General features: G+C 41.0%; 1 protein-coding gene across 1 annotated transcript in view; it reads left to right on the top strand.

The window, feature by feature from the left end:
- The window catches only part of cacna2d3a (calcium channel, voltage-dependent, alpha 2/delta subunit 3a), a 125,553-nt gene extending 114,650 nt beyond the window's left edge, over positions 1-10,903 (top strand). Inside the window, exons 27-33 of the mRNA XM_046055582.1 lie at positions 327-402; positions 486-538; positions 1,712-1,767; positions 4,581-4,695; positions 8,704-8,816; positions 9,867-9,949; positions 10,115-10,903. Of these exons, the coding sequence (XP_045911538.1) occupies positions 327-402; positions 486-538; positions 1,712-1,767; positions 4,581-4,695; positions 8,704-8,816; positions 9,867-9,949; positions 10,115-10,207 (589 nt within the window). The 3' untranslated portion in view covers positions 10,208-10,903. The remainder of the gene's footprint in view (positions 1-326; positions 403-485; positions 539-1,711; positions 1,768-4,580; positions 4,696-8,703; positions 8,817-9,866; positions 9,950-10,114) is intronic.
- The last annotated feature ends 3,780 nt before the right edge of the window (positions 10,904-14,683 follow it).

Raw genomic sequence — 14,683 nt, 5'->3', positions numbered from 1 at the left:
GCTCTCGGCATTCGGTTGCTTTTCTTTTCCCATTCTTGCCACATCAATTCAATATATTATCCGTAGGTAAAGCGGCCATTATAGCAGAGGTGGGATCTTTCCTTCCTGCTCCCACACAGCAATCCAAAAGGCCCCGCAGGCGTATAATAGTAGAGAGAATGTGTGAATCAAGACTTATATCACCATATCCGGGCTATATCTACCTGTCAAATGCATTACTTATGAACAGTCAGATCTATAAAAACATTTGCATTTACATCACTATCTCTATTTCTGATATCTTTGTCTCACTGTCTGTCCTCTCTTTTCTATCTTTATCTACTCAGGGTCACTCTATATGACTACCAGGCTCTATGTTGGGTTTTTTCAGAGAGCAGTGACAGTGGACACACACTGTTGGATGTGAGTACTTTTTCACTCCATGTGATGCAAAGTTGCGAGTATGGATTGCTCAATATTTTCTCTCTCCCTTTCTGTGTTTTTAGCCTTACTTTGCCTTCTTCTCAGCCATGAAGTGGATGCTGACCGAGCTTGTAATGTAAGACTTCGGTGTGTGTGAGAGTGTCTTATGTCTATCTGTAGTAACATCTGCTCGCCGCATACACAAGTTGTTGAGGACTTGTACGGTGGCCTCTCCGGTAGGAAAAGGTTAACTGTGTGTTTGTGACTATAAACCAACTGTATGTTTGTTTACGTGCGCTTCCACATGTACATCGAAGTGATCATCAATGATCATGAGCAGTAATGGCTACCTGATGTTTCCTGTGGCGCTGGTCCTCCTGCGATGCCATGTTGTGGTTGCAGAGCCTTCATGGGTGGTCGCCACAATGCATCATTGGAGGATTGAGTTGTCAGTGATAATTTAACAGCCTGTCATTTTTTTGTCTTTGAAGTATAAGTGATGTTTTGATTTATGTGTTTCATTTTTCCATTGATGTTTTACTTGAGATTTATCCAGTTAAAATATAAATAATCTTATCAAATAACTAGTATACCTAATAAAAGTTATAAAGGTCCAAAACTTGACATTAAATACATATCATATGGAATACAAATCTCAGTATAGTATAGTATAGTAAGCCCTAAATAATGGCACCATGACATCAGTTTGCACTCATAAAATTTACATAAAAGCATGGTTTGATCATCTATTAAATGATCTGTAATTATGAAATGGAAATGTACTATCCTCTTTATGAGCATTTATTTAATAACTGTGTAAGTTCAGATGCAGGCAAAATCAACCAAACCAAATCATGTGTATACCAAAATGAGTCATCACAAGATTGTCAAAACACTGCCTGTTTTGCAAGCATTTTTTTTTTTACTGCTTTGAACAAGTCATGTAGACTCAAATCAAGATTGAAGTTAAAAAAAAGATTTCAGATGAAAAGAGTCAGATTCAGCAACAACTTGCATGGTCTTATAGACACAGAAATAACTGAGATTCCTCAGTAGATGTTTTTCATGATTGATTTGAGTAAAATACTTTTAAGAAGCATATAAACACGATGGAATTACAACTAGGATAATGTGTCTGTCCCGTGGTTGCTTTAAAATGCACCATTTTCCCTACTGTAGTCCTTGAGAAACTTTCATAGTTTGGGTAAAAAGAACAAATGGCTGGAATGCAGTAGAGAGTGTTGCAGTATGTATTATATAAGCATGTGTTGGAGTGTATTGTTATGGCCGATGTCTTCTACATATTTAGATTCCTGGTCGAGTTTAACTTCTACAGCTGGTGGCACTCTGACCTCACAGCTAAAGGTAAGAACGCATTCGTTGGGGATCTGCTTGTTTTGTCTCTCTCTCTCTCTCTCTCTCTCTCTCTCTCTCTCTCTCTCTCTCTCTCTCTCTCTCTCTGTCAAGCAAACTCACACATACACACACTCATATAAAAGTATACAGTTTATGCTGTAATTGTTATATCAGTTTATATACAAACACAATATATACAATATAGACAAACATTGAAAATGTTTTTTGGGGGGAGTTTTTCCTCATCTCTCTAAGGACAGGGGATGTTGTATGCTAAACCGATTGTAAAGCCCCTTTAGGCAAATTATGATTTGTGATATTGTTTTATATAAATTAAATTGACTTGCCTTGACTTATTATATACATTCCTAATAAATAAGTCTTGGTGCATGCAAACAGCACTGTATAAAATGTACTGTAAGAGCTACTGAAATTGCTCATCACATTTTATTTAGAATGTCTGCTGAAGTTGAAAATAACCACAATGGTCATAACTGATGCTAAAGTGCTAATAAGTGCTAAATAATTATGATCATCATAATAATAATAATCTCTGGTTAATAATTATGGAACATCTGGGGAAAAAACTGTACATTTGTGTAATTTGTTCACAACCTTGTACGTTTAAATGGAAATGTGTTTGCAAATTGTTACAAATTACACCATTATGTTTTTATGGTTTCATGTTTATGTTATTTTATAGTGTATATATAGTTTTTCTTACTCGCAGCAACCATCACAGGCTATAATTACATGTCAAATGGGTTTTTGTAATTTCATTAATTTTAATAATGGTCTAGAATTTTACGTTAAGCAGGAAAGGTAAAAACACGTTTTTCATTCAGAAACAGCAGATAATCTCCTTTGTAAATCAAACAAAATAAACAATCAAAAAACAGAACAAGAGAAAGAATAGAAAACAAAGATTTTGTTCTTCTTTCAAGTCACTCTATCGTTTATAGCAGTGACACAGATTCAGACACAGACTATTTCTACTATAATGTTAACCTAATTTTGTTTAACTTAATAATCTCAAAGGCTTACGCCTCAACATGTGCAGAAATAAAAGAGTCCTAATTTTCCTTTTTTGGGGGGGTTGTTTTTCAGTATAATTCCCTGTCTCACACAAAGGAGAGAAAGTTAATAAAGTAATTTTTTTCTCAATTTTACATCTGCCCATAAAACAGTAACTTCTTTTAAAATGATGATCACCGATTCTAAGAGATTAATCTAAATATGAAAACATACACTGACCAATGCTTGAGTTCACGTGGAGCAAAGTTCATTGCGTACAGAACTAACAACCAGTGTCCTCAGCGCTGACCTCCTGTCTTCGTCTTCTCCATCTCCCCTCCACTTCCTCTCGGTCTGAGTCAGTGTGACCACTGGAAAAACAGAATAAAGAGGCACAATCCCAAACCTAAAAGTAAAAATGGCAGAACACGAGAGTACCTCAAGTGACCTCAGTGTGAGAGAGGGTGTGTGTGTGTATGTGTGTCTGCACACCCATTTGTGTTTGTTTGTGTGTCCAGAGGGGGGGTTATACTTGATGGTTTTATGATCTGAAAGGATGTGTGTCATATTGGATGTGGTGGGAAGCAATATCCGCTTTTTTAAAAGAAGAAAAAAGGCTTCTCTCGCTCTATTTTCTCACTCTGTCTATCTTTCTTTCTCTCCTTCTCTAGTTTAATGTCTTTACCTCCTTTTTCTGTCTCACTTTCTTCCACGAACGCACGCACATTCTCATATGATTACAGCCAAGCTGGGGGATGCTGCTGATGCCTTATGCTTTATGGAGTGTTGAATACTGTCTGAAATTAAAGCTTCACTAAGCAGCATCATATTATTGTATTAATTCTAGCCAAGACTAATATGAAAATATTTAGTTTGTGAATGCGAGAGAGGGGGGAGAGAGAGAACCACAAAATGAAAGTCTATAAAATGCTTTCCTTGCACACTCTTATCCCAAATGAAGTGAAGCTGGGCATTGCTGCTCGCCCAGCAGTCAAGACAATTTCACAGCTGGCTAGCCTCAGGTCTTAGCAGCACTTTCTATATCTTTTTACAATGAGACACGGGCCTGTGACACACAGCTGAAACACCCCAATTTAGCAGCCCGTAACCCAATCTACACAGCCTCTCAAGCTGAACTAATCCCAGACGTTTATCCATGTAGGCTGCGTTTCTCACATGTATATAGTTTATATACGGCTGCGCACACATACACACACACACATAAATTTTTTTCACGTAGTAATGCTGTACTGCTGACACCCAGCAATTAACTCGCTCCATTCAAATCAAACACACAATCCACCATCAGAAATCTGTATTAAAAAAATGGATGAAGACCGCCCTGATAAAACTACGTCTTTAAAATGTTAATATTTTAAAATGCAAATTTCAATTCTTCGAGCGCCTACTTTAATAAGCCTGCTCACAAATAGAGGATTTTGTTGCCCCCTTCCTTTCCATCCTGTAGCATTGTTTCAAACCTCTGGGTGGCAGGAGAGTTCAAGCAATGTTGTGTAAATGGCTGGCCTAGATTTACACTGGAAATACCTCCAGCAGGACAAGAGGCAGCTCTGGTTCAGAAATGCTGCTTTCTTTCAAACTTGTATATTTGCAAGGATGTGGTGTGTTTGCTTACAATCTATTTGCATAACTATTTTAACTATATATTTGACTTGAAATGGATGGTTTCATGACTTCCTCACTCAATTGCTGTTTTTCTTTCTTTCTTTCTTTCTTTCTTTCTTTCTCTCTCTCTCTCTCTCTCTCTCTCTCTCTCTCTCTCTCTCTGTTTTCCTTCTTCCCTCCAGCTCAAAGGATAGGTCGGTCCATGCAGGTTCCATGTGACACAGAGTACCCGGCCTTCATCTCCGAGAGAACCATCAAAGAGAACATGGGACACCTTGACTGCGACAGCTGCATCAAGTATGAGGCATAGACATACATACATATAATGTGAACACACTGTAACAACACGGTAACAACTACAGCGGTCTAAAAATGTGTCTACTGTATCAGCTGGCCTCTACGCTCCATAAAAAAGGTTAACAAAGAAAAATGATTTAACTCTCATCTTGGCGAAATATTTGATCTCTGTAATCCCTGATAATGAGAAACACATTTAAATCGTTTGTTGTCGGTTGAAAACACTTTTATCCAAGCAATCCATCACAGGCACACATACACACAGACACTCACTCTGTCCTCCGGCAGTTTGAAATACAAGGCATTTAGAAATGAGGGAGAGAGGTGGAAAAAAGGCTTCCTTTAAAAATGGGAAAATGAGTGTGGTCCCCATTAACAATTTGGGCTTTTTTGTCAGGCAATTGTGGGGTGTTCTCTGGATCCCTCCAATGGGCCCTTCATTGCTCCCAGCTGTGGAACTGCCAGGGAAGCTCAGAACCCTGTGCTTGTGTGTGTAGGTGTGTGTGGTTGTGTGTGTGTGGGGAGGGGGTGTTTTCCTGCCGGTACAGCCTGACAAGGTCAGCAGGGTAACCACTGCCCTGGGTGCTAGGAGTAAAATGTGGTTGGGGATGCAGTCAGACCCCAAACACACATACTGCATACACACACAGACACAGCATACACTCGCACACACCCTGGAACACACATTATAGAAGCATGCTTCAGAGAAGAATGGCCTCATCTCCAATGATGACACCAGAACTGGGATTAGCGGGTAGGGCTGTGTGCTCTGAGCAACATGTCGCCTTCAAATAAATCTTTTTTAAAGCACAATGAATTTGACAAAGTAAAACTGAGTTTTTATTTCTGTTATATGGAATTTTATGGCTCATATTAGTAATAGAGGATATTGGTGATAAACATCTGTTCCACGTTACAGGCTGACTGAGGCCTTTCTCTCATATTTTCAATGGGACACGTGTGTGTGCTTTATGCTCTAGGAAATATACCCTAAGCTCTTGCCTGTTAAACCTCTTTTTACTATATTATGAGTGTGTGCACGTGTATGTGTGAGATGTCTGTGTTTGTATTTGTCCAGTACTTCCTTATGCGTGAGACAGCGTGACAGAGCAATGGAATCTACTGAATGATATAATAGCTTAAGTGGCCCAATAGGATGATTTAACCTCCATTAATGCATTGCCAGCTTCTCTAGACTGTAACATGAGATTTAGGACAAAGAGTGTGTCATGTCTTCAAGGGGACTATTAGCGACAATACTCCTGTCCATATATCCACCGCTCCACATGTTCCTTTCCTTTCTCTCGATCGTCCCAGTTGAGCCATGTCCTGAAAAGAGAGAGGTTCGAAGTTACAGTAAGCTACAGCTTCTGCGTTACAGTCAGACCTGTAGACGTGGTTTCATCTGTTAGAGATTCTTGAAATACATGTAACATACGTTTCTTTATCCCAGGTCACACTAATGAACATGGAATAACTGAGATAGTTGTGCATATTATGAAGCTGTCACTCCCAATGTGCTATAAGGTTTTGTTTTAGTCAGTTAAATTTGTTGATAAGGAGTGCTTTTTACAAAATACACTATTTGACAACAAAAAACTGAATTTATGAAGCATTATAATTTTTAAAATTACATTATGGGCTATACGTTTTTATCAGTTGTGTTTGTTGAGATGTTTATTATAACTGAGAGTTGAATGTTTATTTTTACATCTTAAATTAAGTTCACATTTTTCGTACTAAATTAAGTTTTAATAATTATGTTTTTATGTAATTACTTTCATAGATTGAACTTTTCTTATCAAATAGTCCCCTTTTGATGACGTATGCATACATATATTTTCATGTCATTCTCTCAACCAGGACATTTAGCTGCATTTGCACCAACAGCTGCTGGAAGGCATAAATATAAAAATATTCTTTAAAATAGAGTTCCCCAAATATAATATATTGGAATCATGTCAAATGTGTAAAAAGGCTTAAAAAGAGAATACTCGAATAATGGTGCCCATTTTCCCTGAAAGTAACAAGAGAAATGGAAATAAAATGAGGGCATTGCTCTGATAACTCGCCAGAGTGTTTGTTGAGATTTTACTGGAGCAATTCCAACTCACTGAATTAGAAATTGTTAAATTGCACACAGTAATTACTGGTCAAATTTCCCAACAGTGATGACAGATATTTCTAAAAAACCATACAGTGCATGCAGTTATGCTTATGGTTAGTTACGCAATGATTAAATCGTTGGGAAAATGTGAACATTCCCTACAGGACACACAACATTGCATTTAGCTAAAACTGAGCACAGAATTATTTTGCCATTAAAGGTAGAAAAACTTTGCTACTGTTCTGCATCAGAAGCAAAGCATGTGTAAAGCATAAAGCATTGTTAAATATTATCATCTAAAAAGAGCTTCAATACAGCTCACAATGGAAAGATAAAACATTTTTCTTCATGATAAAAAAGTGTTGATAAGCTGTGCTAATTTTAATCTGCTTCAGCTACAGGTTGCGTGGTATCTTTTGTCGGAACATCGAGAAGAAGACAATTCTGTCACCACTTCTTTGTGTGTTTAAGCTTTACACTTTACATCTACCTAACTCTTGATTTCTTTCTCTTTTACTGCCTTATCTATCTAGAATTATATTGGATATCTTTGTTGTTCATTTCTCTGCTGGCCAAAATCACTAGAAGCCACAGCACTGGGAGACAATGTCAAGAAGATAACACACTCTTTACCGTCTGTGTGTTTTTGTGAGAGAGAGTTTGCATGAATGTATGTCTCCGTGCATGTTCACATCCTTGTGTGCGTTGAAGTGTGTGTGTGTGCGGTGTAGTGCTCCCTTTCCCACCACTGGGTATGTTCAAGGCTTGCAGCTGTGCTGTCAGGATGTGTTTAAGTCTTTTCTCCAGGAACACTTGCTCTGCTTTCTATCAGTGGGCTGAGCTGGGCCGGCTCGGCACTGTGCAGGGGTGAGCACGGATTATTAAACATCAGCAGATCCTAATTCACCCTGATTGGAACTGGCTTGGCCTATTTGGTTGGGTTTGTATGGTCACGGTGGGATAACTGTATTAGAATGCGGTGGATTGGTGCTACTCAGGGATAGGAGGCTGTTTGTGGTCAGATTGAATTGGTCATGGTACTGAATTAGTAAGGTTGGAGATATTCCTGTAGAGGTCTGTTTGGATCTGCCAGGTCTCTCTCTCTATTTGTCTTAGTTCCTCCTTTACAACAGTTAAGAATGTGTATGCATGTACACAGTGTTTCTGCATTGGTGTGTGTTCACTCACTCACACGTGCATGTTCTCATACGTGTCTGATAAATACCTCACAGTGAACTCGATAAATCACCCAGCTGCGGCAGATGAGTAGGTGGGGGAGACGCAAAAGATAAAGAAAGAAAGGGTGACAGAAAGAAGAGATCATCTTTACGGCCTCTCTTCTTCATAAAGCTTATCCGCGGTCATAAATCACTGGCCAGGAGGCCGAGGCGAGGCATGATCTCTCAGACCAGTAAAACACAGCCACGGGAAGCTATGAGCACAAAAGTGTGGTTGCCATTTGTCTCCCTTTTGGTGTGTTTTATATTCGGCAACACTTCATTGGTGCTCACTTTGGATGGGATATAACAAAGCCAAAAGAGAAGGAAGGGAAGAGAATGAGGAGGAGGAGGGGATGGAGTGAGTTAGAGAAGTATGTGTGTATGCTTTATATGTGTGTTGGTTGGTGTGAGTCTGTCTATGTCTCTGTATGTTTATTGACAGCTGGCGGTGAGACAAGTCATCTTCTTGACATACGTCCAGTGGAGTCTTTTCAGTGCATCTCCCCTCCGCCAGGGCAGAATGTGAACAGTCATAATGCAAATCCTCTGACACACATGGAAATTTACATCATACCCATGCGCCTACTTGCCAATCCAACCCTCAGTCCTCCCTTTCTCCCTCTCCCTTCTTCCTTCATCATCTTTTTTTTTGTTTCTGGGCGTCTGTGCTGTGATTGGCAGGTCCTTTGTGATCCAGCAGATCCCCAGCAGTAATCTCTTCATGGTGGTGGTGGACAACAAGTGTGACTGCAGCATGTTTGAGCCAATCACCATGGACCCCTTCGAAATCATGTATATCCTTCACTGGCCAAAAGCTTGAGAGGTGCGGGTGATTGAGTACAGGAGGACAGTCTGTTGGTAAGTACCACCAGGATGATTTAAAAGCTAGAGAGCCATATTTGTCAAGGATGTGAAGATGAGTTAATCTACAGCTACAGTAAAACCTCAACAACCTTGACAGAATTGATTAAACTTATAATAATTGTCACAGCTCAAATTCAAATATGGATGATGATTTTTGCAATAAACTGACTCAGAAGACGATGAGTGGAAGTGATGGTTTTGAGGGCAACATAAATGTGTTAAACATCTGGCCTGGAAAGGTTGTGTCCCCCCATTGAGAAAAATAACAGTATTGTCTGACTATGTCTTTTAATGTGTTCACGAGTTCCAGTATCACAATACTGTAGTTACCGAAATGTAAATAGCATAAAGCATCTTAACTTGTGCTTGGGGAGTTTGTTTGCCCTCTACCCCTTTGTTGGATGAAAGAGACAAGAGCATTGTGAGGGACAAGATCTGAAGTCCAGGCTTTGAGACAACACTCTACCGGAGGTCTGTTTCACAGTGCTGTGTGTGTGTGTGTGTGTGTGTGTGTGTGTGTTAGGACTGTGTTACACAACAGCCCACGCTGTGATGGGATACTGATCAATAGCAGGCACAGCTCAGAGAATGGAGTCAATCTGAAGGAACTTCAGCTCGTCACCACATACCCGAGCTGGGTTCTCCTCTACAATGTGCATTTCTCAGAATTTTTTTGCATTACACACACGCTGTGTGTACATGTACACTGTTTATTTTGTTATGGAGTGCTTACTGTAGCATAAAGTCTGCTATTCTGTTGCTAGGCGACAAAAGAAAAGTCATCGAACATTGCTCAGAGTCTTTCTTCTTTTTGCAAACCGTGCTGTGCACAAAAGTATCACGATATCCATAAGAACCTCTTTCCATGGTGCACTCAAAAACATGCATTCCTTTCCATTATAAGCAAGAAATCCACTCCAGCAGGAAAACACCCTGCAGTGGGTACACATGGTCTGTTATTGCCTTAACTTCAGCTGCACATAATGAATCTCTAAAGTGCGAGAGATTGAAGATGCAAAAGGACAGGAGGCGCCCAGATACCTGTCACCCTTTTCACCCAGAGGTATCCGCTCCACAGACACACATACTACACACACACACGTGCACATACACACATCACTCACTATTATTGTACATTCTTTCATAATATATCCCCCACCAATCTTGCTTTTTTAAAATTTAATTAAAATATTCCTTATCTATTCATATCTTGCCCTTCTCTCTCTAGGAGAACTCAATGGAGTGCGGAGGAGCTGTGGGTCTCGCCCCATCTCTCGCAGCAACACTTCTCTGCGTCCTCCTGGGGCTGTTCCCTAGGTGACCAGAACTGGCCACGCCTCTCCATCCAGAACTTGACTTGGATCGGCTTGGCTCGGCATGCAAAAGAATGGCAACGATGCCACAGAAAAAAACACTCCTGCCCCTTATAAAATTATGCCCAATTCCAACTCACCACCTACAAAGCCCCAAGCCCTGAGATAACTCCGCGCAAGGCACTTATTTGAAAGGATTGATAATGGATAGCTATTGCAGCTGCTAAGACGTGATCATTAAGGTGCTTTAGCAATATCACATGAGCTGCACTGAGAGGTTTTGGTGGAGAAACAAAGTTTTGAACATAGTAATAATGCTAACAATGCACATAGTAGCTTAAAAACTGCACAAGGGATCCAGTAAAACCCACACTCACACTACTATGTTCAGTCCTTTCAGGTAGCAGCTAAGGGGCCTGTAGCTGGGCTTGGAACTGGGCATTAGAGCCACGTAACAACCATGTGGAGAAAGACAGGTGCACTGTCCCCTGGCCCACTCTGACTTTTCTTGGACAATATTGATTTTGAGCATAGAAAATAATGCTGAAGATGAAGATGATTATATGTGGCTGGGGTTGTAATGATGTGTTTGTCTAATGATCTTTTTTTTCATGATGAGAAAAAAAAAAGTTTTAGTCTATGTATGAAGAAAAAAAGAGTTTTAGTTATGATTTGCAAGTGGTACCCATAAACTGTGACTATGAGATTTTCAGTCCTCTGACGTGAGTGGTTGTTAATATTTGAGCTTTGCCTTATTCAATAATATTGGTCCTGTTTGTGTACTTTTGAAATAAAATGATGTTTAAAATTGATGCTGTTGTTGAAAGCCGTGATGTAGGAGACCGTTAATATAACAATAGAAGCATCAGCTCTCATCCTCATAGTTTGATCTGTTGTTGTTGGCAGATTTGACTGATTAATACAATATCTGCTCTTAGCGGCTGGCTGTGGGGAAACGTCTGGCTGCTTTTTAGCCTCCGCATGAGCAGAGTTGCGTCAGGCTTGTGTGTGCATGCGCACATGTGTGCATTTGTGTCTGCATCTGGTGTTTCGCTCTTCTGTCATTCATGTAAGCCTCTGCCCTAGAGGCCTATTCCCCACACAAAAAGAGACAATAAAGACCATGACAGTGGAATCGAAGGCCAACCACAACATACATCTGTATTTGTTTAGGAAATAGACGCAAACAATCCTTTGACATTTTCTGACAAATATACACATATGTACAGGCAAGAATAGGATCCTGTGCCATGCCAGTCTTTGTGTGTGTGTACAGAGGAGCACAATAAGTTAAAAACAACTGAAGTTCTCAGGGACCCCATCAGTGCCGGCAGGATGCCGCTCTGCTATGGTCTCCATGTCAACACCAAGGTCCCTGTAGTCACCAGCGGGACATGCTTCGTCTCCCTCTCCTTCCCCAACTCTCAACCAGCCAGTTCTACCAACCTCCGCTTCCTCCTCCACTGACAAGGTAATTCTCACCGTCCTAGTGGTCTAATCTCTTCTATACTGTTTCACTGATCTTGTCCCTTGAGCAAAAACCGTGTGATTCTAATCATTTCCAGTTGATCCTGTTCTTCCTCTTTCTATGGTCCAAAGACTCCCTGACTTGCTGGTGGGTCATTTATCACTGCATAATGGGATTGGAGTTGTTTTGGGTCACGCATCCAATCCGGTCTGTGATTCCTTCCTGTTTGCCAGATGAGTTATGGGAAAGTGCATCCAGTGTGTGTACAAAAGGCAGACTTGGGGAAAGCAATCTTCTTTCTGGGGAGCTGCCACAATGGCAGCCCTGTTGCCACCTCAGGGGGGGTCCTTTGAGTGATAAACCCATGCAGATGCTAAAAGACATTCTATTCTTTTCCAAATATCCCACTGCACACTGCTCATACATGCACGTTACACAGGTGAGAAAGTTCAGATTTAGCGGTTTTTATGTACCTCTGTTGTCTGAAAAGACAACAGAAAAAAAGAATAGACCGTATCTGTTGAAAAGCCATTGAAAAAGACATCTCAGTTTTTATGGAAACATTAATGTGTGTCTTTACAGGTTGGGCTGAGCACACAGATGTTCACCTGGACAAGCCAGTTCACACCTATAACCTCCGTCCATCAAAAGACACACTCAGAGACAGGACGAGTGAGAGAAACATCACTCTAGGTATTTTATGAGAAGGCGTCCGGTGTCCGCATTCCTTCCCAATGATCTGATCTATGCTGCTGTTTGTGGTGGGAAGGAACCCCTGAGAGAGGAGTCACTGATCGCTGGGACACAATGCCCTAAAGGGGCCCTGCTGTTCAAAACATGCTCATTCATCAGCACTCACAATACTCTAACACTGTTTGCTAGCCATTATCTTGACTACATGAGAAATCTCCTTTGCTAATATGCCGGAAGACAGATGAGAGTGAATCTCACACACATATTCAAACATGTACACAACACACACACACTGAAGCGGTCACACAGAGGGCAAAGCTTTTGGTGTTACCTCCGATGGAGTGGATAACATCAGCGGTTTGCATTGAGGGCCACAGATATATTTAAATGGAAATGATTCTGAGCAGCTGAACCACACAAGGACCACACACAGGCCCGGTGACCACAACACGCCACAGCTAAGACAAGCTGGGAAAACACACACACAATTCTGTCGACATTCCACAGGGTGACTAGCAAAATCTCAGCTCTGCAACTCAGTGTGTGCATGTATTCTTGTTTGTGTAGAGGCTTACAATAGTGAATATTTAATTATAGAGCAACAGTGAGAGAAAAGAAAGCGAGAAGAATTTTTAGCATTTGGTATTTATTTTTTTAGAATGGTGCTCTGTGCTTAGTAGGATTTTATTATTTGTTGTATGGATTGTGCATTTGCAGCATCACTTTGCCATCCATTTTTTTTTACATGGGGGTTGTTATTTTCATCCCTTAAGCATCTTGTACTCAGCTCTGTCCTTATTTACCTACTTGTCCACCCTCCTTTACCTGTTTGCTTGCTGCTCTGGCCACATGCTCACTGGCTGTAGTGGTGATAATGACCAGACCTCTGGACTACCTCACCCACACATGCACGCACCCACACACACACACACACACACACACACACACACACACACACACACAAACATCAGAGACTAAAACTGAACCAAACCCCAAAGACAAATTTGTTCCTGTGCATGCCAGGAGACACGCTGCTGCCAAGGTTGAGAGGTGCCAGCTGAAAACATACACTCTTAACACTAACACACACACACACACACACACACACACACACACACACAGTTAGTTGTGTACCCCATGCTGTGACAGGAAGAAAAGCCTTCAGTACTTATGGACCTCTTGGTGAGCTTGAGGACCTTGACAGCCAGCTGTACTAATACTGTGTGTGTGTGTGTGTGTGTGTGTGTGTCCTATCCAACAGTGGACCTTGGCATTGTTGCACATTCATTGGCAGTGAACTGGCAAACCAACAGGGGACATTTTTGAGGTCTGCTGTTGGTCAAGCTTTAAAACATGCTAAAATCATGTCAAAGACAGTCTGGTGGAAAAGGGACCTGAAGGTGTATGTATTATCATACTGCCTGCACTGCCTCGGCAGGCTGATGTGGAGATTTTAAGGACTCACTAACACATAGTTTTTATAGTGTGAAGACTTGCATCCTTTAAAAATAATTCAATTAATTTTTATTTATATAGCGCCAAATCACAACAACAGTTATCTCTGAGCTCTTTTCATAAAAGAGCAGGTCTAGACCGTACTCTGTGATTATATTTACAGAAACCCAACAGTTCCCACCAAGAGCAAGCACTAGGCAACAGAGGCATGGAAAAACTTCCTTTTAAGAGGCAGAAACCTCAAGCAGAACCATGGCTCAGGGTGGGCGGCCATCTGCGTCGACCAGTTGGGGGTGAGAGAGAGAGAGAGAAAGAGGGAGGGGGATGGAAGGAGAGAGAGAGGGGAGGGAGGCAGCCTACACACTATACACCCAGAGGTAAAGACAGTAAAGGTAATGTTGCTATAGACTGAATGAAAAATGGTACAGATATTTACAGTAGTGTTAATGATAATAATCGTAATGTTAATGATTATAATAACAATAGGGCTAGTAACAATAATTGGAACAGAGGGTGTCGAGCAGGAACACGGGGGCAGCAGGTGACTCGCAACCACAGATCCAGACTCCACAGCTCCAGAGCCAGAAACACCTGCAGGAAGTGATAGGAGGAGAGAGGAGAGGGACGAGAAAGCACAAGACTACGGGAAAGGGAAGAAGTCGAGTTAGTAACATGCATTAATGGGATGAGGTTGCATACAGAGGGAGAGAAAGAAGAGGAGAGAGGAGCTCAATGCATAATGGGAAATCCCCCGGCAGTCTAGGCCTATAGCAGCATAACTAAGGGATGGTTCAGGACTCACCTGAGCCAGCCCTACCTATAAGCTTTATCAAAGAGGAAAGTCTTAAGCCTGCTTTTAAATGTAGAA

This window comes from Micropterus dolomieu, linkage group LG08 (genome assembly GCF_021292245.1).
Source record: "Micropterus dolomieu isolate WLL.071019.BEF.003 ecotype Adirondacks linkage group LG08, ASM2129224v1, whole genome shotgun sequence".
In the NCBI taxonomy this organism is placed as follows: domain Eukaryota; kingdom Metazoa; phylum Chordata; class Actinopteri; order Centrarchiformes; family Centrarchidae; genus Micropterus; species Micropterus dolomieu.
This window is presented reverse-complemented; position numbering and strand designations above follow the sequence as displayed.